General features: G+C 55.1%; 1 protein-coding gene across 3 annotated transcripts in view; it reads right to left on the reverse strand.

Moving 5' to 3' along the window:
• Positions 1–23,437, reverse strand: part of MCC (MCC regulator of WNT signaling pathway) — a 227,172-nt gene that overhangs the window by 11,773 nt on the left and 191,962 nt on the right. For all 3 annotated transcript variants that reach the window (XM_084882827.1, XM_084882829.1, XM_084882828.1), the window contains exons 7-15: positions 22,919–23,065; positions 21,850–21,939; positions 20,615–20,763; positions 16,008–16,148; positions 13,780–13,883; positions 10,982–11,165; positions 5,174–5,408; positions 3,099–3,305; positions 15–115 (exon numbers count right to left, since the gene is read on the reverse strand). In XM_084882827.1, the coding sequence (XP_084738953.1) occupies positions 15–115; positions 3,099–3,305; positions 5,174–5,408; positions 10,982–11,165; positions 13,780–13,883; positions 16,008–16,148; positions 20,615–20,763; positions 21,850–21,939; positions 22,919–23,065 (1,358 nt within the window). The remainder of the gene's footprint in view (positions 1–14; positions 116–3,098; positions 3,306–5,173; positions 5,409–10,981; positions 11,166–13,779; positions 13,884–16,007; positions 16,149–20,614; positions 20,764–21,849; positions 21,940–22,918; positions 23,066–23,437) is intronic.

Genomic DNA, 23,437 nt, shown 5'->3' on the forward strand with positions numbered 1-23,437 from the left:
GGGCAGGTGCTTACCGGCGGATGGCGCTGGCGAACTCTGCGGCCAGCTCGCTGTCGCTGTACGTGGTCCTGAGCTCGGCCAGGGAGAGAGCCGGGGACGCAGCGTCAGCACACTCCTGAGAACAGCAAGGAGTGCCTCTTAGTCCCGGAGCCAACGAGAGGCGACAATTCTGCCCTCGGTGGCCCTGACCTCCGACCTCCGACCCCTCCCCGTGGGCTCCCTGGGAGCCACACACATCTCCTCTCCCTGACTCATCACGATGACCCTGAGGTAGGTGCCGACATGATCCTCGTGCTACCCAGGAGGGAACGAAGGCCGAGGTCACACTGCCCCCAGTCTCCAGCCATGACAGGGAGGACTGAGGATCCAAACCCAGGCTGGGGGCTGCCGATCAGGGCTCTTCACCACTGAGCCAGCCTCTCCTCCTCAGGGAGACAAGTGGGGGGCAGCAGGTGAGAATCCTCCCCCAGCCTCACTTCTCCTGTCTTCTCCACCGTGAGGGGCTTCAGCGAGGGCAGTGCCATCACCTCGGAAACCCAGAGAGGAGGGCACCCTCCCAGGTGGTAGCATTAGACCGGGTCACAGGCATCTCCAAGCCAAACGGACTCCCACGTCCCACCCTGAGCCACACTGCTCCTCCAGCAGCATCACACCCGCCCGCGGGCTCTGACAGAGGCCTGGGGAGGGCGCTCCTCTGATGGCTGGCTCCGCAGACCGTTACTGAGCACCTCACAGCCCAGGCTGGAGAGGAAAACACTGAGCGCTGCAGCTGCTCGAGTGCCCAGTGTAAGCAGGGACATGGCGGTGGGATGCGAATTTGGTGCTGGAAATCCAGACGATGGGAGGGCACTGTGTCTCCCTCAGCCCTCGGATACAGAAATGCCACCACACCCAGGGGTCCCCTCCCTCTGCCTGGCACTCCTCCTGCACGGCTCTCCCTCTCTCCTCTCCCTCTCGCTGTCCTGCAGACCCAGCCCCCCACCTCCCCACCAGCCATGGACGCTGGGAGGTCCCAGCAGCCTCCCCTTTTGTATATCAGCTCCTGATGATGTGAACATCTCCTAAGCCTCCTAAAGACCAGGGCAGCTTTGTCTCGCCCCAGGCCTCTCCCGGAACATGCGCGGGGGCATTAGTTGCAGAGAGACAGGAAGTGCAGAGACCTGATGCGACGTGGGTGAGACTTGGTTCCAGCTTGTTGTCGGAGGGGAGTCTTAAAACAGGGACCCTGTCCTACGGAGCGAGAGTGCATGTCCTGGACACACATCGGTCTTGCCACCTGTTTTTATAAGGCCCGCAGGCTAAGAATTGTTTTTAAAATCATGCAGAAAGATTTAGAAAGCATTTTGTGATGTGTAGAATTTGTACGAAATTCACATTTCAGTGTCCGTAAGTGAAGTGTTATCAGAACTCTGCCACACTGGTTGGTGCCCACAGTCTCTGCCTCCGCACTGCCGTTCATTCCTCATTGGCCGCATTAGGAGGTGCAGCCGAGTCTGTAGGGCTCAAACACCCTATCAACAGGGGTCGGCAAACTCATTAGTCAACAGAGCCAAATATCAACAGTACAACGATTGAAATTTCTTTTGAGAGCCAATTTTTTAAAACTTAAATTTCCTCTAACACCACTTCTTCAAAATAGACTCGCCCAGGCCGTGGTATTTTGTGGAAAAGCCAGACTCAAGGGGCCAAAGAGCCACATGTGGCTCGTGAGCTGTGGTTTGCCGACCACGGCCCTAACAGATTGGCTCTGACTCCTTACAGTTCTCCAACCCTGGCACTGGAAAGTCTGCTTCATCCACCAACGACAAGGAAAATGAATAGCCCAGAAGGGAGATTTTATTGAAACCGTAAATGGTTCCAATATTTGAAGGACAAGAGAATCAGCTTACTCTAATTTCATTACCTGAACAACCCAAGATACTTTTCTAAGGCTCCTTACTCTAATGTTAAAAAAAATAAAAATAAAAAATCATCTGGCCTTTTCCATCAAAGAGACTTCTGTGCTTTGAAGCCATTCCACAAAACAGTGCTTCCCTGAGTCAAAATACCGGGGAGGAGGGAGAAGGCTCCGAGGGCTTCCGGCCGGACCCCAGAGCCGTTCCCACCACACCCTGAGGGCTCACAACTGGGGCTCTGTCCCTGGGCTCTGTCCCCAGGTGACTGCTAATAGCCCGGGCTGCACAGAGAGTCACCGGGGAGGCCTGGAACAGGAAACCGCCCCCCGCTGGGACTGCACCATAAAACAGCTCCCGCAGGCCCTGCCCGAAAGCAAGGCGACCTGCCCCAAGCCCATGGGGTGTCACCCCCCGAGCAAACCCTCCAGCGACTCCTCACTGTCCTGGGAGAGCACAGCGGCCGGGCCTGCAGCCAACGTGTCCATCCCCCTCCCCTCCGGGCACTCCATCGCCTGGCGCGGACTTGCTCTCCCCCCACCCTCTCCATCCCACTCTCCACAGGGAGGCTGCTGGGATTTCAGCCCAGGAAACTGGTCCCGACCCCACACCCGATGCTGCGTCTGGGCTGCGGCCTCCTGGGAGCGATCCTGGCACTCGGGACATCTTGTCACTGTGCTAGGATCCTCTATTTGCCTCTAAGTGTTCCCCCCTGGAGTATAAACCTGGAACTGCCCCCAGCGCCTGGCCAGGACCAAGTCACAATTTGTCAAACGAATGGATAACTGAGGCGGCTGGGGTCCCGGCAGAGCTGGCCCCGCTGGAGCCACGTTATGGACGTCCTGGCTCCCGAGGAGGGAGGAAGGGCAGAGGGCAGCTGTGGCCCTTGGTGTAGCCGCTCCAAAGTCTTCGCTGTTTAGGGGTGACAGTTCACTGCCACACGGCACCCCCAAGTGGCTTCTGTCCCAGGAGCACGACCCGCCCTCTAACCCCCCAACATGTGGGCTGTGGGAAGCCACTGCTCCTTAGACCAGCAGTCAGCATGTGCCCATGAGTCTTGGGCCCGAAACAAAGCGAGGGCAAGAGCAGGTAGCATTCACTAGGCAGCTAGAATGGCTGGCAGGTGCTATGCCAATAAGGAGAGTGCGTGGGCAGTGAGTGGTGGGAGGCGGGTGGGAAGTGAGGCCCCCAGCCCGCTGGGCCTACCTTGCCGGACTTGTCCTTGCCGCCGCTGCTGGTGGAGCTGAGGGACCGCATGCGCTGCTCCTTGTGCTCCTCCACCTCGGACTTGAGGTGCTCGATGTGCACCAGGTAGGCCTGCTCCTGGGCCTCCCGAGTGCTCAGCTTCAGCTCCAGGGCCTTCTTCTCCTTCTCCAGCAGGTAGAGCTGGGCCTTCAGCTCCGCCATCTCCTCCTGCCGAGGACACAGAGCGGGGAGGCAGGTGAGCGAGGAGGTCTGCGGCTACCAGCTATTCCCTGGGGGACAAGAGCGGGGAGGGGACGGACAGCTGTCCCAGGGCGCGTGCAGGGCTGCCCTGCAGACAAGCCCCGCGCTGCCCCCTGTGGGCCAGAACTGAGATGCGTGAACAGAAGACCCAGGCAAGCAGGTCTGTCACCCTGAGGAGAAACGCTCTAAGCTGCTGTCCCTGCACCTGCCCAGGGCTCCGCTGCCTGGGCGGGAGCCAGTCTTCCAGTGTGGGCAGACGAAGTGTCGTCGGACAGAGAGGGTATACAGGAGGGTCGCCCACACAGGGTAGGGTCGCCCACACAGAGTAAGGTCTGCGTTGCCCTTTTCCGAGGCACCATCCACATATTTGCTCACCCCTGAGGGCAACCTTGGCGCCCAGGACCTGAGTCAGACAGGAAGGGATATCGCCCCCAGAGGAAAGCAACAGAAACAGAGTCCCTCACAGGTGACTCACTGAGGAGTGACTTCTCCAAGTGTCTTAGAGAACCCAGCGCAGAGTTTTTGGGGAGAATAAGTGCGACTCCAAAAGGGGACAGTGCGGTGCTGGGACCAAGAGCCCGGCCACAATGGTAATCAGCCGTGTTTGGTGGGCACGCAGCACCGTTCAGATGCTCATTCAAAGTACGTCATTTAACCCTTCCAACCTCAGTATGAGTCTCTCCATTTACGGATGGGATGATGAGGCACATAGAGGGAGGACCCCCACAGGGTGCACTGTGGGCCAGAGCGTGAAGCCAGACCATCTGCTCAGAACCCAGGCTCCTGGCCACGAAGCTCCAGCCCATGCCCACCACCACATGACCCCAGGCTCCCAGCTGCCTCTGTGACCTTACGTAAGGGGCGTCTTGCAGGGCTGAGTCACTGCCTTCACAGGGATTCGCCATGGTCACTGACTTGAGTCACCTCCGAGTCGCCCTCACCAGAGGTGACAAGCCGCCGGCCTGGTGTGCTGCCTGGACACACCAGCCCCGGGGGAAACCAGAGGGCAGCCATCACAGCGTGCGACACCCAGGACCGGGGCCATCAGACACGGAGGAGGCCATGTGCTCAGCGACTACTCAAGAGGAGATGCCAAACCTTTCCTAAGATGAGACACGAGACCAGAACAAAGGGTTTTCACACACGGAGCCCTTCCTTTGCCCAAAGCAGCAGGACCTGAAAGGCCTGGGAGCTCCGCACACTGAGCTAACGCGGACAGTCAGGTCCGCACACACGTGATGGCCGCTTGGAAGAAGGAAAGGCGGGCGCCAGCAGCGGGAGAGGAAAGGCCTGCAGGGACAGGTAAGGCGGCCGCTGTGCGGGCAACGGAGGCTCAGCCCGGATGGGGCCGGGACCTGGGCAGAGCCAGGACGGAGACCTGACGTGCCAGGACTCAGAGGGCGGCCTAGAATCGGAGACGAGGAAGTTCCCTTTCCAGAGACGTGGCCGGGAAACTGGCCATTGCTCTGGCTCCGGGTGTTGTGATCTGAGCAGCGTCCAAACGGCTCCCATCCAAGTTCCGCCCCTGGCCTTGCCCTGCTCGCTGGCCTCAGAGGCTGCTCCAGCCTGCAGGGGTCCGAGGTGGCTTCTCCTGGGGAACCAGGAGACCAGCTCACCCCTCCAGGAACACGCCGGCCCCGAGAGGGAGCCCCTGGCGCTGGAGCTGTCTGCCCTTATCTACAACGAGGCACGGAGTTCCCTGGGGAGAGGCTTCTGAGCAGGAACGGCGACTCCACCTCCTCAGCTGACCTGTCTCAGGGGCCTTTCTCTCCTCCTCCCGATGACAGTGGAGTCAACGGGAGCCGAGTTCTCGAACCCGCCCCCGCCCCCCATACCTTCATGGCCATCAGCTCCTGCATCAGCACCGCATTCTCCAGGTCCAGCCGCTGGCTGTCTCCCCGGGGCTTGACGTCGTAGCTGAGAGGGTCGATGTGGATGCTCTCCAGCTCCAGCATGGTCAGCTTCACCGCCGCCCGGTCGTTCTTGAGCTGCTGGATGTAGTCCTTCAGCCTCTGCTCGTCCTCCTTCGTGAACTCCGTGTCGCAGCTGCTGGCCGTGGAGCTGGTCGTGCTGAGAAGACAGACAAGGAGAAGCCATCGCATTTCCAAGTCATCGCTCCCGGGCGCTTTCTCCTCGCTCTCCTCCACACCCCGTCTCCCCAACAATATGTAGATGGCAGTCCGGGCGGGAAAAGGCATAGTAAACTGGTACCCCCTTTTAGGAAATGAATGTAAAGAATAACAGAAATATTCACACCCCTTAGCCTAACAGCGCAGGCCCTAGGAGTGAAATCTAAGGAAGCAATTCCACAAACGCAACGAGATACACACAAGCAAAAGTGTTTCATGGAATAGAGGGCTCAGCCAGGCGGGGAGGGCTTTTGTTTTGCCATCTCTGCGAAGGGTTTCCTGTCAGAGAGGAAGGGAAGGAGAAAAGAACAGAAGAGCTCCCGCACAGATCCTACATCCCCCCTCTCCCCCAACCCTCTCCTCGCTTGTCAGAAGCTGGGAGCTTTACAAGGCTTTTACCCGGGGAAAGTTGAATTTCAAGATAAGTGCCCCAGCCCCGCACCCCCTCCGGCTCCCCCCTCTCCCTTCCAGGACGCCAGCGGGAGCAGACCAGGCGAGGTTAATGACAATCCTGCGCTGTGCCCTGAATGCTGCACCGCGGAATATGATTATGACGATGGCGGGAGGGAGGCTGCTGGCATTTCTCCGGCCTCCTGCAGACAAAGGCTGCCGGCCTCCGAGGGCTGGCTGCCGGCGCTGGTTAAGTCATCCATTAACTCTCCGCCCGAACGCTGGGTGATCTCCGTAGTTAAGAGGGAATAAATCACTCTGCAGGGCGGGGGGCGGTCCGTGATCTCCGAGAGGAAAGGGCTGAGAGGAAGACCCAGCCGCCTAAGCATGGGGAGCGGCTCAGTGTTGTGTTTTGCTTTGGTTTGCGAGGAGCTGGGCCAGGTCAGGGGGGCGTCCTCTCTGAGATGCTCTGCTGGCGCCTGTTGTGCTGGCTTCGCCCTGAGGCCGGCCCTGCACCCGGTGCCCTGCGGCCGGGGGCCCTGCGTGGACCAGGCTGGGCACGCGGCCCTTCTGCCTGCCTGGCCAAGCAGGACGTGGGTGTGGGTGGGTTCGAGCCGCTGTAGATTTCAATGGTCCTCTCTGCTCCTCTCGACCATGTCTCATCCTTGTGCCCAAGACTAAACTCCCTGGCCTGCTTTTAAGAAGAAAAATCATTTTTGGGGGCTTCCTTGGCTTGTCTTGGCCTGGAACACCAGGGATGTGCTTTTCCTGAAGTTTTATCACTTTACCGGCCCCACGTGAGGAGCAGCTTGTTTCCCGAAGGAAAGTGCCACGAGACTGGCCTTCTGTGTTGCTAAACACTCAAACTGCATTTGGAGGAAGGGGGTGACCCAGTGACGTGTGGCCACATCAGCCACTCCTAAGTGGTTCTGGTCTTCCGAGAAGGCTGGACCTTGTCAACTGCTTGTGTCTTTTGTGTTCTCTCTCTCTCTCTCTCTCTCTCTCTCTCTCTCTCTCTCTCTCTCTCTCTCTCTCCAATTCTTGGTCACAAAGGACTAAAAGCACTAAGCACCATCCAAACTGTGTTCGCAACCCAAGCGTGTGCCCTTGATCAGAATTGAACCCGTGACCCTTGAGTCCTCAGGCCGACGCTCTATACACTGAGCCAAACTGCCTAGGGCTGTAATCCCTGGTGTTATTTTTACAATGAGCATTTAATTATTTTGAAATCAGGAAGTTAGGTCTCAAAGGAAAAAAAAAAAAAAGCATTTCAGGCGTCTACCTCGTTTTCCTAGGACCTAACAGATAAGTGAGCAGGTGTCTGAGCAGGAGCGTGGTGGGGAATGGGTCTGAGCGGGACTCGGGGATTTCCAAACACTTCCGAGCACGACCCCAAAGCTTCCAGTGACCTCTTCCGAGACTTGGATGTTTCTCAGAAACACGTAAGGGTGACGATGACGGCAGCCAGGTCTGGTCCGGCTCTTATTCCCTGTAGTTTGCTGCTGATGGTGGCACGGGCCTGTCCTAACCGGAGAGTTGCTTCAGTCCCGTTCACCCTTTCAGTGGGCATGATTCCCGTCCCCAAGGAGCCTTCATCTTAATCCAGGCGAGCTCAGAGGGCGGGGGCTGGGCATCCTGAGCTCCGCTGCCCTCCATTTCAGTTTCGGGGCATGCCCCGTGTGGTCAGCCAGGCGGCACCCTGGCTCCCGCAGTGCCCAGGGCTCACCACAAGGCTGCGATCCCCATTCTCACACGGCTCACCATGGTCCCCCACCTGACAGGGGGACAAAAGGGACTCAATTCTAGTCTCCGCGAGAGGCCTGCTGAGGCTTATTCTGTCTTAGGCACACGTTCTTTTACAGATTGAGATAGATGACTGTGCTTCTACCAAAGGAACTGAAATTGTGAAGCTTGACAGAAAGGGTGGGCTTCAGAATCCCCACTCCCAGCAGTTGAGTCCCTCTGCCTTTCTGCTGTGATAATGTTGACAAAGTGCTCCAGGCAACCAACAGAACCTCGTTACTGTCCATTAAGACGATGACACTTTGGGATGAGGCCAGGGCTCTTTCCCGGAGTAAAACAGCAGCGTCCCTGGGTTCCTGCCAACAGTCAAGGGATGGGCTAGCTGCCACTTTAAAAAAATATATATTTTTATTGATTTCAGGAAGGGAGAGGGAGGGAGAGAGAGAAGCATCAATGATGAAAATCATCGATCAGTTGCCTCCTGCACACGCCCTCCTGGGGATCGAGCCCGCAAACCTGTGCCCCGACTAGGAATCGAACCATGACCTCCTGGTTTATATGTCAATGCTCAACCACTGAGCCACGCTGGTCATTACTCTTCTGCTCCTTTCCAAAACCATGACCCTCTTGCCATCAGGAGCTGTCATGTGCTGCCAGGCAGGCCCAGTACTCAGCATTCCTTTCCTGAGACCCCCCCTGAGGAGCAGCTGACGGGTCCTCTGATTGGACTTCTCTACGCCAGTGGTTACGGTGGGGAGTGGGAATGTATGGAGCCACATGAAGCCCCAACCCAGAAAGGCCCTTTTCTTCCTTCCTTCCATAAACTGGACACGAGAGGATGTCTGAACTAGAATTGCCAGATTTACAAACAAAATGAATGATCAGATAGAAGGGCTTGGTGGTGACTGAGCCCATGTTCAGCATAAAGGTAGTCCAGTTGTGTGATGACCTGAGAATGTGGGGTGCATATGACAACCGTGTGTGCGGTTCTCCTGTGTCCCCTCTGAGCTGCTCTGACTTGGGTGAGTGTGGTAAGGCGAACCTTTAGGAAGAGCAGAGTGAGATCTGAGCTGAAGTCCTCCGTCCTTAGCTGGGAAGACCCACTGGTGATGGAAACTAGTTGGAGGGCCATTCTTCGGGGAGCTCACCCTCAGAAACAGGGGCTGTGTGCTGAATTGATCTTGACCTCTGAGATGTGTGATCTAAAAGTAAGTGTCTGTGTGAAAACTGCCTCAGAATCAAGGCTCATCCATGTCCCAGCATTTCTAACAGATTTTCAGAACCAGGATTTCCACCAAATGAATGGTGAGAGTTCCCATTCCTGACTCCCAATTTGTCTCTGATTTGGATTAAAACGACGAAATTATTTTTGGGGTTGGGAGGTGTGAGCAAAAACCTGAGCTGCTGGTACAGCATGCATTTCCTGTCAACCCAATTCTTAGGCTCACTAATTCAACAGCAAGATCGCTGACAAGATGAGAACTACATTCTACTCTAAATGAACGCGGGAACTATGGATTGCACACATCTGGAAAAGCCATTAAGAAGATCATCTGCTTTCTGCGTTCAGACAGAAGAATCTGGTTTTCAGAAAGAAATAAATTATAATCTGAGCTTCCCTGAATAAGACAATTGTTGGTGGGTTGAGAGAAAATGAGTGTCCTGTGCTGGTGGGCACCTGGCCAAGTGCCTTGCTGGGGATGTGCCCTTTCCCGAGGCACCGGGGCCGGGACAGGTGAATGGATGCCCCGGGGTAGGTGACTGTCCTGCCATGGGAAAGAGTCGGAAACAGCGAGTTACTCTCGGGCATCACGGAAACATCAGTATTTCTCCTTAGGCTCTTGAGAGTCAATCTATCCTCAGGTGGTTCTAGTCACTTGATCTGCAAGTACACACTGGGTTTTTGTGCGTGTGTTTTTTGTTTTTTTTTAAATACTCTTATTGATTTCAGAGAGGAAGGGAAAGGGAGAGCGTCAGAATCACCAATGATGAGAGAAAATCATTGATCTGCTGCCTCCTGCACCTCTCTCCTCCTCCCCTGGGGATTGAGCCCAGAATCAGAAATTGAACTGTGACTTCCTGGTTCATAAGTCGACGCTCAACCACAGAGCCTCATCGGCAGGACCACGCTGTGTTTTGATGTTCTGAGGTCCAACCTGGTAGAGTGGTAACAACACGCGCTTGCTGCTGAAGTCCCGTTCTGAGCCCCGATTTCCCTCTTGGCTACCGGCCCTGTGACCTTGTCTGGGCAAGTCGCTTACACGTCTCTAAGCCCAGGTTTTTCCATCTGTGAAGATGGGGGTACGATACCCCTCTTGTCTTCCCAGATTTAGTTATCACGTAAGAATTCCTAACAAACCCTAACTGGTTTGGCTCAGTGGACGGAGCGTCGGCCTGCGGACTGAAGGGTCCCAGGTTCGATTCCGGTCAGGGGCATGTGCCTTGGTTGCGGACACATCCCCAGTGGGAGGTGTGCCGGAGGCAGCTGATCGATGTTTCTCTCTCATCGATGTTTCTGGCCTCTCCCTTCCTTGCTATAAAAAAAATCAATAAAATATATTAAAAAAAAAAAAAAAGGATTCCTAACAAAGCACTTCCTAGACTGAGAGTTGGCAAGGAGAGGGAAGGCATTCATGTTTTTAGGGCTTCGGTGGCAAGCAAGGAGAAGATCACTAGAAAAGGCTTCATTCCGAAGTTCCATGGACGCCCCACCCCTCATCCAGAAGAACCCAGAAGCCCCGGCAGGCTATGCGTGGCAGGTCTCCCTGCTGTCCGCCTCATCTTTTTCAAGTTCTCACTTGAGTTTTCTAGATGCACAGACCTGCACTCAGGCTCCTGACCAAGCATCCATTAAGCACGTGCTATGGCGATGGCGTCACCCCGAGACAAGAGGTGAGGCCGCGAGGCCGCTCTTCCCGAGAGGAGCTCACGGAGGACAGAGACTGGGGAGGAAGGGAGGGGGCAGGGCCTGGACACCGTGCAGAGGTCCAGGCCTCAGGCGATTAGGGCTTATTTGCAACAAACAGCTGTCCCAAATGCTCCTGGGAAATCATCACTATAAAGAAAATGGAAAACAGAAAAGCAAGACGAAACAGGAGAAAGAGCCCTGACAGGAAGGCCGGTGCGGGTGCCGGCCCTGCCACCTTTTTTTTTGAACAAATCACCCCTTCTCTCTGGCCTGCACTTCCCACAGCGAGAAGGCCCTTTCTGACCTCCCACTCTGACTCCCCTTGGAGGGAGCAGGCTGCATGCGGGAGAGAATCTGCCCTCCCGCACTCTCTCCCTCCCCTTCCGCCCCCCAAGCCTGGCCACCGAGTGCCATGCTCAGCGAGCAGATGACACACGGACACACGGACACGCCCCTCCCGGAGCCCGGCGTACCTGGTGTGGCTGTTGGAGGACAGGCTCTCCCAGGGCTGCACGCTGCAGCCGGCCACGGCGAAGGCGCCCCCGCAGCTGCCGTCCAGCTTCATGAGCAGGGCCTTGGCCGCGTTCTCCGCCGTCTTCCTGCAGTCGTGGGCTCGCTTCAGCATCTGAGTGATGTTCTCGTCCCCCGACTGGTCTCCTGAGAGAAGCCCACGGATCAGTCAGCACAGGCCTGGGCACGACAGGCTGGGGACACGTCTGGGGACCAGCCCTCACTCCTCAGGGCCGCGGCGGCAGGGTGGGGAGGTTGCCCGGACCCGGCTCTGCCACTCGGGAGCCAGGTAACTGGGCTGGAGCAAGAGGTCAGGAGTAGAGGCCACCAGCACGGAGTCAGGAAGTGCTCTGCCCAGGAGAATACTGTACAGTTGCCCTAGCCGGTTTGGGGGCTACATTCAGCTCACAGACACAGGTGTCCTGGGTTCGACTCCAGTCAAGGGCATGCACCTTGGTTGCATGCTCAGTTCCATCCCCGGCCCTGGTCAGGGTGCATGTGGGAGGTAACCAATCGATGTGTCTCTCTCACACTGATGTTTCCCTTCCACTCCTTCTAGAATTCAATGGAAAAACATGGCTGGTATGGTATAGTGGTTGAGCACTGACTCATGAATCATGAAAGTCACAGTTCAATTCCTGGTCAAGACACATGCCTGGGTTTCAGGCTCAATCCCCAATAGGAGCTTGTAGGAAGCAGCTGATCAATGGTTTTCTCCCATCATTGTTGTTTCTGTCCCTTTTTCCTTCTCCCTTCCCCTCTCTGAAATCAATAAAAAACATTTAAAAACAACCACCACAAAACCTGTCCTGCCCTGGCCAGTGTGGGTCGGTGGTTAGACTGACTGCTAGAAAGGACTCGGACTCCGCCCGTGGAGAGCGGGGAGCAGATGCGGGCATGCACATCCGCAGGGTAAGGTGCCCGGGCCCCCTCGGGCCATTTCTGACCACCTTTGTGCCTCTCTTCTCCCAAAATAACGTGTTTCCCAGCTCCTACCAAGTCACGCGGAAGCGCGGATGTAAGCCCAATGAAAGGTATCAGTCAAGGACAAAACGGTTTAAAACATCCCTCTGACACAAACGGAAACAAGATGATTGATCCCCCCCCCCCTTTTATTGATCGGTTTTCTTAATACATATATTAAAAAAAAAAAAAAAAAAAACCTTGACAGGAGGCCAAGATCATTTTAGGATCTGTTTAATATGAGGAATAACGTTTTACGGTTCAGTTAAAAGACCCTGAAAAATGAGGTTTCTAATGGAAATGCTGGCAGAGTTTCTAGTTCTGGGCTGAGACGGTAATACTATTTAAAAAAAAAAGAAACAGCAGAGAGAGGCGTGGAGGACCGCCGCCCGTGCAGACCGAGGCCTGCTGCCGCGCTGCGTAAAGGGAAGCAGGAAATGAACACCAGGGTGCTTCCTTTCCTTCAGCCCGCTCAGGTTCCTGCCCACGTCAAAACCCAAGGAGGGAAACCATGTGGGTGTTCCCTGCAAAAGCTGCACCCAGAACCAGGGAGGGACCTGGCGGGCGGGGACACTCCATTCCAGAGGTGCCCGGGGCGACCTTTGCGAGGCCGGTCCCGGAAGGACAAGCCCCGATGGGGTTCCCGTAGATCAGGGGTCCTCAAACTTTTTAAAGTGGAGGCCAGATCACGGTCCCTCAGAGAGCTGGAGGGCCGGACTATATGAACTACTAATTCCTACTGTAACACCTCGGCTGCGCTCACTGCCCAAAAAACCTGGCGGGCCGGATCAGACTCCTTTGCGGGCCGCATGTGGCCCGCGGGCCGTAGTTTGAAGACCCCTGCCGTAGGTGAAGCTCGGCCTGCCCACCCCGCCCGTCGCCGGCGACCCGGACACGCAGCTTTCTGTCCCCTTGCTGTTACTGCTCTGAAGCTGCTCCATCATAGAGTGTGGGCTCCAGCCTCGGTGCTGCGGGGGGACCCTTTTTCCCGACCTCTCCTGCTGCCCACGCACCAGTTCTACTGCAGACAGTGGTTTCAGCCAATGCTGCTCATTAGGATGCCTCGCTGTGACTTTTTCTATTAAACTCCTACTAGTGACTCACACGGAGGACAGGAGTGGGGGCAGTGCAGGCCTGGAGGGGCAAAGAGGCTGAGGGGACAAGGGCCCTGGGGCGGGAGGGAGGCGGGCATACACCTGTGCTCCCCCTCGGGGCAGGGCCGGGCCGGGCATTAGCGTTCTGAGAGTGACAGCACAGCGTGGGGAACCATCTTCTGTGCTCCGGAGACACCCGGGGACAGGTGGGGGGAACTCATGCTTCAGACAAGACTCCCCATGGAATAGACCGGGAGAAAGGGCACAGCCACAGAGGCCGCGGTGGGCAGAGGCGGCGTGGGCAGTGGAGGGCCCTCAGCCTCAGCTCCACCAGGAGGCTGTGGAGATGCCCGCCCCTTTCATCATGAACCTGGGCCTCCGCTCCGGCTGGGCCTCCTGTCAGCCCAGGAATGTTTCCTGAGAGGGGTTGTTTAACTCGTCTGCAATTGTTTCCACTCCAGTTCCCGCTGCATCCAACTAAACAACTCACTCAGTCACGAGGAAAAAAACGAAAAACACACTTGACAAGCAAATTTCAAATGTGTGTGCATGTGCGTGTGCGTGTGTGTGTGCGTGTGTGTGTGTGTGTCAGGGGGCGGGGGTAAGGGCTGCTCCAATGCCAGCGGCTGAGAGAGGGGCAGTGGGGCAGAAGAGGTGGGGGGGGGGGGGGACGAGGGAGAGGGGCGGGGTCGGGCCACACTCACCAGGGGAGGAGCCCACGCCTGCCGCCCGGAACTGCCCCAGGATGAGGCTCTGCTCGGTCTCGGCCAGCGCCAGGAGGAGTTCGTAGGCTTCTATGCACTGCTCGCTGAAACAGAGCAGGGCATCTCAGCTTGGGCTGCGGGTGTCCGTCCTCCCACTCCCCCCAACTTCCCCCCCACACACACACCTCCCGGCTCCAGCCCTGCTCTCGGCCCCGCGTCCTGTCCGCGAGGGAACACCCTGGACGGAGCCCAGGTGTGCCCTGCTACGCTGTGCCTGCCTTTAACTGTAAACCAGGATCCAGAAAAAGACAAGAAACGATGCCTGTGGGAGAGGCCAGGTGGCTGCCTTGGGGTGATCCACCGAGAGGGAAAGGTGACCCAACCCGTAGGGGGGTGTCCACACCCCGTTCGGTCCGGTAACACGGGCACCGGGTGGACGGCCCCCAGGACCACGGAGAAGACCCTGAGTCAGAGCCACCTAGCTAAGTCACTGCCAGATTCCTGACCCTAAAAGCGGTGACATAGTAACAGTTATAGAATAATAGACAGCTAAGGTTATGCCCCAGAAAGGAGACTATTTTGACCTAGTTCTGCACTATTCCGTACAGTAGCCACCAGCCACATGTGGCTATGGAAGAGAAACACGAAACAAAAAGTAAGCTGGGTGACATGAAAAACCCAGCTCCTGGGTGGCAGCAGCCATATTTCACGTTGCACAGTCACATGTGCCTCCCAGTTCTACAGATACTTGTAAAATCGTCTCATGAAATATAAATTCTCTGACAAGAGTATGAGTTTGGATCTCTAAAAGAAAAAACCATTAGTCTCTTGTCTTTCTGCCCATTATCATGGGCACACCTGGTAGAGGATCAAAAAGTGACCCCTTCTCATTGCCCCTGGTGACCCCCTGGTGGCCCCCCAGGGAGCCACAGCCACAGGCCGCGGAGCACGTGGTCAGCGCCGGGTGATCTGGGACAAGATGCCCGCGGAAGTCCACCCCTAAGCAGGTAACTGAAGAGCGTCTCCACGCTGAGTAGGGGGAATACTGCTTAACTCAACAGACCCTCTGTTTTCTGATGACCCCGCCTTTCGTCTTCCTTCGCGAGCGATAGGAAAGGGCCCCATCAGGAGCCCTGGGTGCTGGCACCCCTCCTTCCCGGGTAGAGAACGGGGGTGGGGGGAGAGGGGGGTGGAAGGCAGCCTGTGGGGCGGAGGGGCCTGGTTCGGCCTTAGCCACACGGGGCTCCCGGTTTGCTCCGGTGTGCCTGTGAGCGAGTGCGCCTGCTCTCTTGTATATCTTCATTTGATTTTGTTTCCTGAAGGAACAACCTTTCTTAAAACAATATTGAACTTTTTAGAGGATGCCAAGAGTAAGATGCAATCGCTACGCTGGGAACCTGGCAACTATGCTTAGGTGGTGAGACTAATAAAATAACCTGTGAAGACAATGATAGGCATTCCTTGGTAGCTACTAAAAGCAGCCCTTTAAAAGTAGATCAATTCCAAAGCCGATGAGGCTTAAAAGAGGTGGTACGTTCCTACGCTACTTGCTCATCAGTGACTGCGTCGGAGTTTATTCAGACTGGCTTGCTTTTATGGGAAAAACGGGCAGCACTCTCCTGAGGAGCCATGAAAATATTCTTGTCCTTTGACCTGCCATTCCTGCTCCAGGTACTTTATCCCCAGGAAAAGGTTAAAAAGGATGAAGATATTATGTGCGTGAAATTGTTCACCGTAGAATTATTTTCAACGTCAAAGTCTGAGCAAGTCTTTCAGAAAAACACACACACACACAAAAACAGTCCATAAACCTGATGCAGGGATACGGCCCACATACACAGAGGCTCCTAAGCAACATTACACAACGGTGGCTAACACGTTGGAGAAATGGAATGCACTAGATTCACAACAACGTAAAATATGCACGGCCATGCATACACACCGAAAGGAACAGCAAATGAATATGTAACGCGAAGACTGATATTTTGATTGACGTGACTTGAGAGAAATAACAGCTAGGTTGAATGTGCTGGCAGACACACACTTCCTTACTAACACCACACCCATGACTCTTGCTTCCTGAGTGGCGACAGGGTGCTCATGGATTTTCAATGTGTATCGCATGAGTACTTGCTGGTGCATCCCCCTCGGTGTCCTCGGAAAGCCCGCTTTCCTCTTCACGCAGAAGGCCCCTACGCCTGTGACAGCGGCCCTCCCTCCGGTCCCACCTGTACTGCAGGGCCAGCCGCAGGGCCGTGGCGTTGGACTCGTATTTGCCCACCAGCATGCTCATCCTCTCCGCGTTGCTTTTGCATTCTTCCAGGGTGATGGTCAGGAGGTCATTTTGCGATTTGAGGTGTTCGATGCGGCTGCAAAGGAAGGAAAACCTCTTTCACAATTTCACATGAGGACCACAATGAATTTGCCAACATTTCAGGCGCCTAATCTGGCTTCAGGCTGGAAATGCAGGTTAGAAGGTGAGCCCGTCAGATGTTTTAGCAAATGCAACTGACAGGAAGTGAATGGAGGAAGTGACTGTAGGTGGAAGGGCCACTGGGTGAGTTAGAAATGAGAATAAGCGCCCAGGTATTTCCCACCCAGCCTTCCACCATGTACCGGGAAAGGAGCTGACGGCGTGGCCTCAGGCCCTCGGAGGGCATGGCTAGTCTACTTCGATAAACCACTTTCCACGAGGACAGATGAAAACAGCATCACAGTTACAGCGGCCACACACCGAGCCCCTGCTCAGTAACCCTCTCCATTGCCTTTTGCATTAAGTATTATTATCTCCACTTCTCAGAGGAGGACATGGAGGCACAGAAAAGGTAAGTACCTTGTCCTGGAGTTTGACCCCAGATCCTGTGCTCTTAATCGCTAGCTACAGAGCAGAAGCAGAAGGTGAGTTAGTGAGAGAGAGAGACCGCCCGGCAGGCCTCGCCGGGAAGAGGACCGGGAACTGCGGAGCGTGTCCACGGCTCCTTCCCGGTCGACATCCTGCAGCTGCTGACTCCCAGCAGGACCAGCAGCGGGGACACTGGGCTTCACAGAAACCAGAGCGACACGCTCAGCGCAGATGAGCTTATGACGAAATCAGAAAAGCATAAGCCTCCAGCTCCTCCATGTTCTGTCCCAGGCCAGACACCAGCCCTCTTTCCCCCGGGACACACCCTTTTGTAGTGCTCTGACCTCCACCTCCTAGAGGCAGAGGGTGTCACTCACAACATGCAAGCGACTCTTGACATGTGAAGGGGCTTGAGAATCCATCTTACAACCACATATCTGAGCACAGAACACAGAGACACTCACCCCCATGGGAGATGCCTGGTGAACACTGAGACAGCGTGAGGCTGAGGCGGCTCCAGGTCAGTGCGATGTAAGGTGTTGCAAGAACATCCTTGTCTGTCCTTGCTCACACTGAGACCTCCTGCCACAGTCCCTACTTTCTCACTACCCGTCAGCTTGCTTCTGCACACATTTGGTCCCCATGAATCAGAGGAAACTGTTTCCCAGCTCCCGGACCTCCGGGCGGTCAGAGCCGTCTTAGGGGCCTTCTCCAGGAACACCCGAGTGGCCGCTCCTTCCTCTTACAATGTTCTCCTTCGCGTGGGCCATGACAGGTCTCTGCTGGGTTCTCCCCTGCCTTAAAGGCTGTTTCTTCTGTCTCCTTTGCTGGCTCCTGTTGTCTATAAAAGCTGTGAGTGTTGGCATTTCCTCAGGACTCAGTCCCCGACCCCCTCCGCTGTCAACACTGTCCCCCTGGGGGTGCTGTTTGTCCCATCCTATGGCTCTCACAGGCATCTGTGTCCCCACAGCGCCCACACTCTCTCCTGTTTACGGGTTTTTCTGTTTGGTTATCACAGGGACCTCTTGATTTTCCCCAAACCGTGTCCTCCCTCAGCTCAGTCAATGCCTCCATCGTCTACCCAACTACACAGGTGAGCTACCTGAGGACCTCTGAGACCATCCCTTTCTCTCAGATCCAAATCTAAATCAAACACCCTTCCCCTTGATTCTACCAGTAAACAAATACTGCCCCCGCCCCTTCTCCGTTTCGGCCACATGGGCCCACTGCAGACTCTCTCTGCTTCTGCTCCAGTCCCACCCTTTCCATCCCTCACACCTGAGTAATCCTTCGAAATTTAGATCAGATCAGATCTGTTCTCCCTGCTACGTGACACCCTCAAACGGCGTTCACTGACTCTTTGGATAAGGAGTAAACTTTGTCCTACCCCGTCCTGCCTAGTCTGCCTCCTCCTCTCACTCACTCACTCTATTTTAGCTCCATTGGCCTCTGGACATGTCCTCATCATGCCAACCTCGCGGCTGATTCAGCTGGCCCATCAGACACTTCTCACTTTGCCACATGGGTGCCCCCTTTTCCTCTTAGAATCGCAACTTAAACATTGCCTCTTCGGAGATGCCTTCCCTGGCCACCTATCAAAAATCAGTTCAGACTTGGAGCTTCTTATGATCTTATTCATTTGCTTTTTGTCTAGATCCCTAGCAGGGACCATGTCCGTTTTACTTTCTTTTGCATGCCAAGTAGCTTTGCACATAGTGGTTTTCACGAGGAAACACTTTTGAGGAGTATGACTCTCCCTGCCAACACACAAAAGTAAAGGCCGTCATTTTTTGGAGTGAAATGGGCCTCCAACGTTGCCACACGTAGCTAAATAACAGACGTGAGGGCATGCTGTTATGTTACTTTTAAGAACTCCCACGTTAGAGCTGCAGCTACGGCTGCAGAGAGGACAATGGAGGCGACGTCAAAGGGCAGGGCTTGGTGTCAGACCAGGCTAACTCGTAGCTCTGGGACGGGAAGCCTGTGTTTCCTCATTTGCAAAACGGGGCCATTCCGCCCTCCCAGGCGGTGACTAAGTGGTTGTCTGTGAGCGCCCGCCCTTTGTAAACCGTTAACACCACAACGATGTGAGCTACGGCACCAAGTATTTCCTCCTCCTTTGGTCTCTTCTAGGTGCACCTCACTGAAGAGAAAGGAGCCTCCCTCCAGCTCAACTGCAAAGCAGGCTTGTTAAATCCCAGAATCTGCAGAGAGGAGGTCCTCACTAAAACCAGGGCCCCCGAGGCAGCTGACTCCATTAAATTGCAAAGGGCACATCTGCTTCCATTTTTAAGCACCCCCCGGGCCTGGGGTGCGCAGAGGGCGGCTTCTTCCCTGGTACAAGGTAATCATCAGGACTGCCACCCGTAAGTATTTTGGATTTAATACGGAAACCATTTAATTTCAAGATTTAAAATGACCTAGATTTGCCACATTTCCTTCGTTCCCAAGCTCTATCTTAAACAGCTTCGAGTCAGGGAGGACTCACACGGTAATTCAATTTATTCAGGTTTGCCACACGCAAGGGGAATGCTATTAAGCAACGGTGGAAGGGAAGGGCCAGCGCATTTCTTGCCGGTTAGTTCATAAGCCTTTCCAGTTCTCCCTGTGCCCTCCCCCTGAAGACTGGGCGGCCGAGGCAGCCACATCACACATCGCGGGTGAGACTCGACAGTCCATTCTGCCACCACGGGGCTGACTCTGAGTCAGTGTGGTTACCATGGTCTGGCTCTGGTCCTCTGCCTTTTTTTTTAAGAAGCTCTTGCTCATTGCTGGAAGGACACAGGAGCCAGTCTTTTTGCCCAGAGGCAGGAGAGCAAACTCAACCTACCTCTGTTGTGAGACTTGGGAGAAATCCATAAAACTGGGTACATGACAAACTGTTCTAAGTAAGACAGAATATACGCACCGAGGATTGTGCACATTAGCAAAAACCATAAATAAAATTAGGCAACCCTCAGAACAGGGAGGCTCAGACCAGCACGCCCTGTGAGCCGCAGGAGTGCTTCTATCCGATTGCCATGGCTGGCTCCTGGTGCCTCCCGGGGTCTCTGGGATGCTGACTCAACATTCCAGAACTTTCTCAGTGGTTCTCGGAAGCACAGGACTGCATGCTTGGTGGCCATGTTGTCATTCTGACCTATTTGTCACCCTGAATGAACTGCTCCGGGAATTACAACATAATTTCCAACGGACAGTGCCAAATGAAAAGGCCGGCCCCTCATTCATAAATTAAGAATTTAAAACAGTCCAGCAGGCATGGCTCAGTGGTTGAGCATTGACTTATGACCATGGTTTGATTCCTGATCAGGGCACATGTCCAAGTTGTGAGCTTGACCTCCAGTGTGGGGCCTGCAGGAGGCAGCCAATAAATGATTTGGTCTCATCATTGATGTTTCTCTCTCCCTCTCCCTCTCCCTCTCCCTCTCCCTCTCACCCTTCCCCTCTGAAATCAATTAAAAAAAAAAATATATATATATATATATGTAAAAAGCCAGCAACCAGAATGCCGTAAATAACACCATTTGGGGATGGGGCTGGCCCGCAGCCAACCTCCCATGACCCCTTCCCCGGGTGCTGACCCCTGATCGGCCTCTCTTCCCCATTTGGGGGCGGGGCCAGCGGGGCCACTACAGTCCCTCCCTCTGGCTGGCCTGGTTTTGACAGGGCGGGTGGCCAGCCAACCTCCGACCATCTCCTCCTCCTCCCAACAGGCCCAGCCCCAATCATTGGACCTCACCCCACCTGTGCACTGGGCCTCTGGTTATATAAAGAATTTAAAACAGTGAGAGCAGAGCAGTAAAGCAAGTGTGGAGTCCTTCCGAGTACGAGGCTCCGCACATTCGAGTCTCAGGCCTCCCGCCTGAGAAGCATTCTACCCACCAGCCTGGCAGCATCGCAGCGCCACAATACACAAGCCCACTTTAGTCCATCTTTGGGAAGGGGAAGGAGGGCAGCTCCCACCACCACGCAAGCATACACGTTTCCCTTTACCTGTTCAACCGCTCGGTTTCCACCTCGAACTCTCTGATTTTGCTTTCGGAGATGGCAGATCCGTGTGAGTAGAGCGTCTGGAAGATCTCTTGGATGTTGGAGCAGTCCTGAAGGGAGTGGGCCAGGTGCTCCGCCACGCTGCTGGATACCTGTACAGGGAGCACGAGTCCCCGTTGGGACGGTGTCACTGCAGGAACACTGACCCCGGGCATGCTGTGCGTGCAAAATTACTTAAAGCTTCTCTTCCTGAGGACCAGGCCCCAGGAGATGGTTACCCTGATCTTTCCCATTTTTTATGTAATTCTAGTGCAGAAAGCTAACTACGCGCTGTGCAAGCAATACAGAAACAGGGCCAAAATACAGCTGTATCCTTCAAATGCATGCTGCTGGGGACAATGCCTCCTGAGAGTCCCCAACGTGTTGGATATTGAGCAGAGTGTGGACCCTCCTCCCCCTTCCTGAACCGCTGCCACGCCAGGCCCTTGTCCCTGGCTGCTATAGCCACGGAGAGTGGCTGACTCCTTTAATTTCATAATTTAAATGTGGCACGGAATCTGGATGCATGCAAATTTTGCTCAGCGTAGAATCCTAAATGAGGGCCTTAAAAGTGCCATTCAGGCTCTCTCCACCCCTGAGGACCAAACAGCTGGCTCTCCTAACCCCATCCCCAATCCTAAAAGGTATCCCTGGGGGAACCTAAACCGCTGCCTTCCCACCATCCCTCAGCCTAGCCCTGGGTGCTGGCAGGCTCTACCAATGAGCACTCGGGCCCTGGGCGAGAGGGTCCTGGTCTGCCAGGGGCGCTGGGAGAGAGGGTCCTGGTCTGCCAGAGCGCTGGGCTTCACGTCACAGGCAACGTTTGTCCCGCTGGAGAGGGCACCGCCCTCCAAGGAGGGGTGCCAAAGGCGAAGCTCTTTCAGGGCTCCCGGCTCAGCCTCGGGGGAGCAGGCGGACAGAAAGCAAACAGTCCTAGACTTTCACGGACAGCCCCAGCAATGAGACTGAAATGATTTCTTTCTGAACAGTTTGAAGTCAAGGAAAAAAAAGTCTCCCTTAAAGCTGGAGAAGTAATTCCCCACGTGGATTTTAATCTGACTCTGGGAGGAAATCGTAATTACCATTATAATTAACCGGCCCCCTGGAAGTGAACTTGGGAAGTCCCTCCGTGACCTCGAAGCCACTGTCTGAGCAGCTCCACTGGGAGCTTTCTGGCCCCGCTGCTCAGGGACACTCACCCCGATGCTGCTGATTTCTGAGCCCAGGACGGGCCGATCAGACGAGGAGGACTCGGACCTGGTCTTGGATAGCTTCACCCTCTCAGCAATCTTAAAAAAGCAAAAACAACAAACCATCAAAAAAAAGGACACGCCATTCCCTAGATAAACCGTTCACACTGTTTACATCAGCCCACTGGTTAACCATGGCAACTGCACCGATTCATATCTTAAAAACAATCCACTTGTCCGATTTTTCTACCATCCATTTAACCCAGGGTTTTCAACCCCAGCTCCGCTGGCCTTTGGGGTCGGGTGCTCTTGGTGGTGGGGGCTGTCCTATGCGCTGTAGGATGTTTAGCAGCATCCCTGGCTTCTAGCCGCAGATACCAGTAGCACTCCAGTGGTGACTCCAAATTTATCTCCAATAACTGCCAACTAACTGTCTCTTGGGGGACAAAATCACTTGTCATTGCGAATCACTGTTTTGACCTAAAGTATTCAACTTGATGGCTGAGAGCTGACCTTCTTGTGGAGACTGGCTGGCTACCGGGGAAGGGGACGGGGACAGTTTGAACCATCTCTCTGGGATGGACTCCACATAGGAGCCTGGAGCTGTGGCAGAGAGTGGGAGGGGCTACTTCTCGCAGCGACCGTGGCCGCCCATCCTAACCTATTTTCCTGCTGGCAGCGCGGGCAGTCCGATGAGTGGGGAGACCGTGGTTCATCATGTAGGGTCCCCTCTTGGGCTGGACCTTAGTCCTCTCGAGCACCCTCCATCCCATCCCCCTCCTTAGTGTTGTAGAACTGGACAAAACGTCTCCCTCTCCACAGGGACCTGCCAGTGGTGACATGCTCCAGCTGGCTGGCTAATGGGAGCTGGAGTCCAGGCTGCAGCTCAGAGAGACTTAAAACTGCCAGCGGGTTATCTCCCTGCAGCTCCAGCGTGGGAGGCCTGAGTGGGGACCCTGGGGAAGGCCCTGGGCGTCTGAGCTCATCGCACGCCTGCACAGCGACCTCCTTGGTAGAGGCTGGGAAACACTGTTTTGACCTCAAGTGCCCAACGGGATGGCCGCCCCCAGAAGCTCACCTTGGCGATGGGGATGTCATTGCTGCTGCTGCTCGTGCTCAGCTCCCCGGTGCTGGGGTTCACGGGGCGGTTGGTGGAAGTGAGGCGGCCGGGGCTGGAGGGCCCTGTGGCCTGCACGCTCTGCAGTCGGGTCTGAAGCTCCCGCACCTGAAATAAAAAAAAAATTAAAAAAAAAAAAAATAAATAATGCCTTTAGACACAGCGGGTGGATTCCCTGGCCAGATGGTGGATGTAGGACACTGATCTACATTATGGGATCACCTTCACTAACAAGTTAAGTTGGTAGAGTCCACATTCATGTCACTGGTGTCACTGTGTTCTTTTAAAAATATATATATATAATTGGCTTTATGTTCTCTCTCTTTTTAAGGGGTCACTGTATTCCTCACTAGACCTGCCATGGCCATCATCTGTGTTCCACAGGCAGGAGGTGGGCATGCTGTCGAAGGCACCGGGAGCGTCTGGCAGAGGTGCGGCGATCCTCTCTAAGGGAGTCTGCTCCTGTGTGCCTGACGCTGT

This window comes from Pipistrellus hanaki (assembly GCF_964339955.1).
Source record: "Pipistrellus hanaki genome assembly, chromosome: 4".
In the NCBI taxonomy this organism is placed as follows: domain Eukaryota; kingdom Metazoa; phylum Chordata; class Mammalia; order Chiroptera; family Vespertilionidae; genus Pipistrellus; species Pipistrellus hanaki.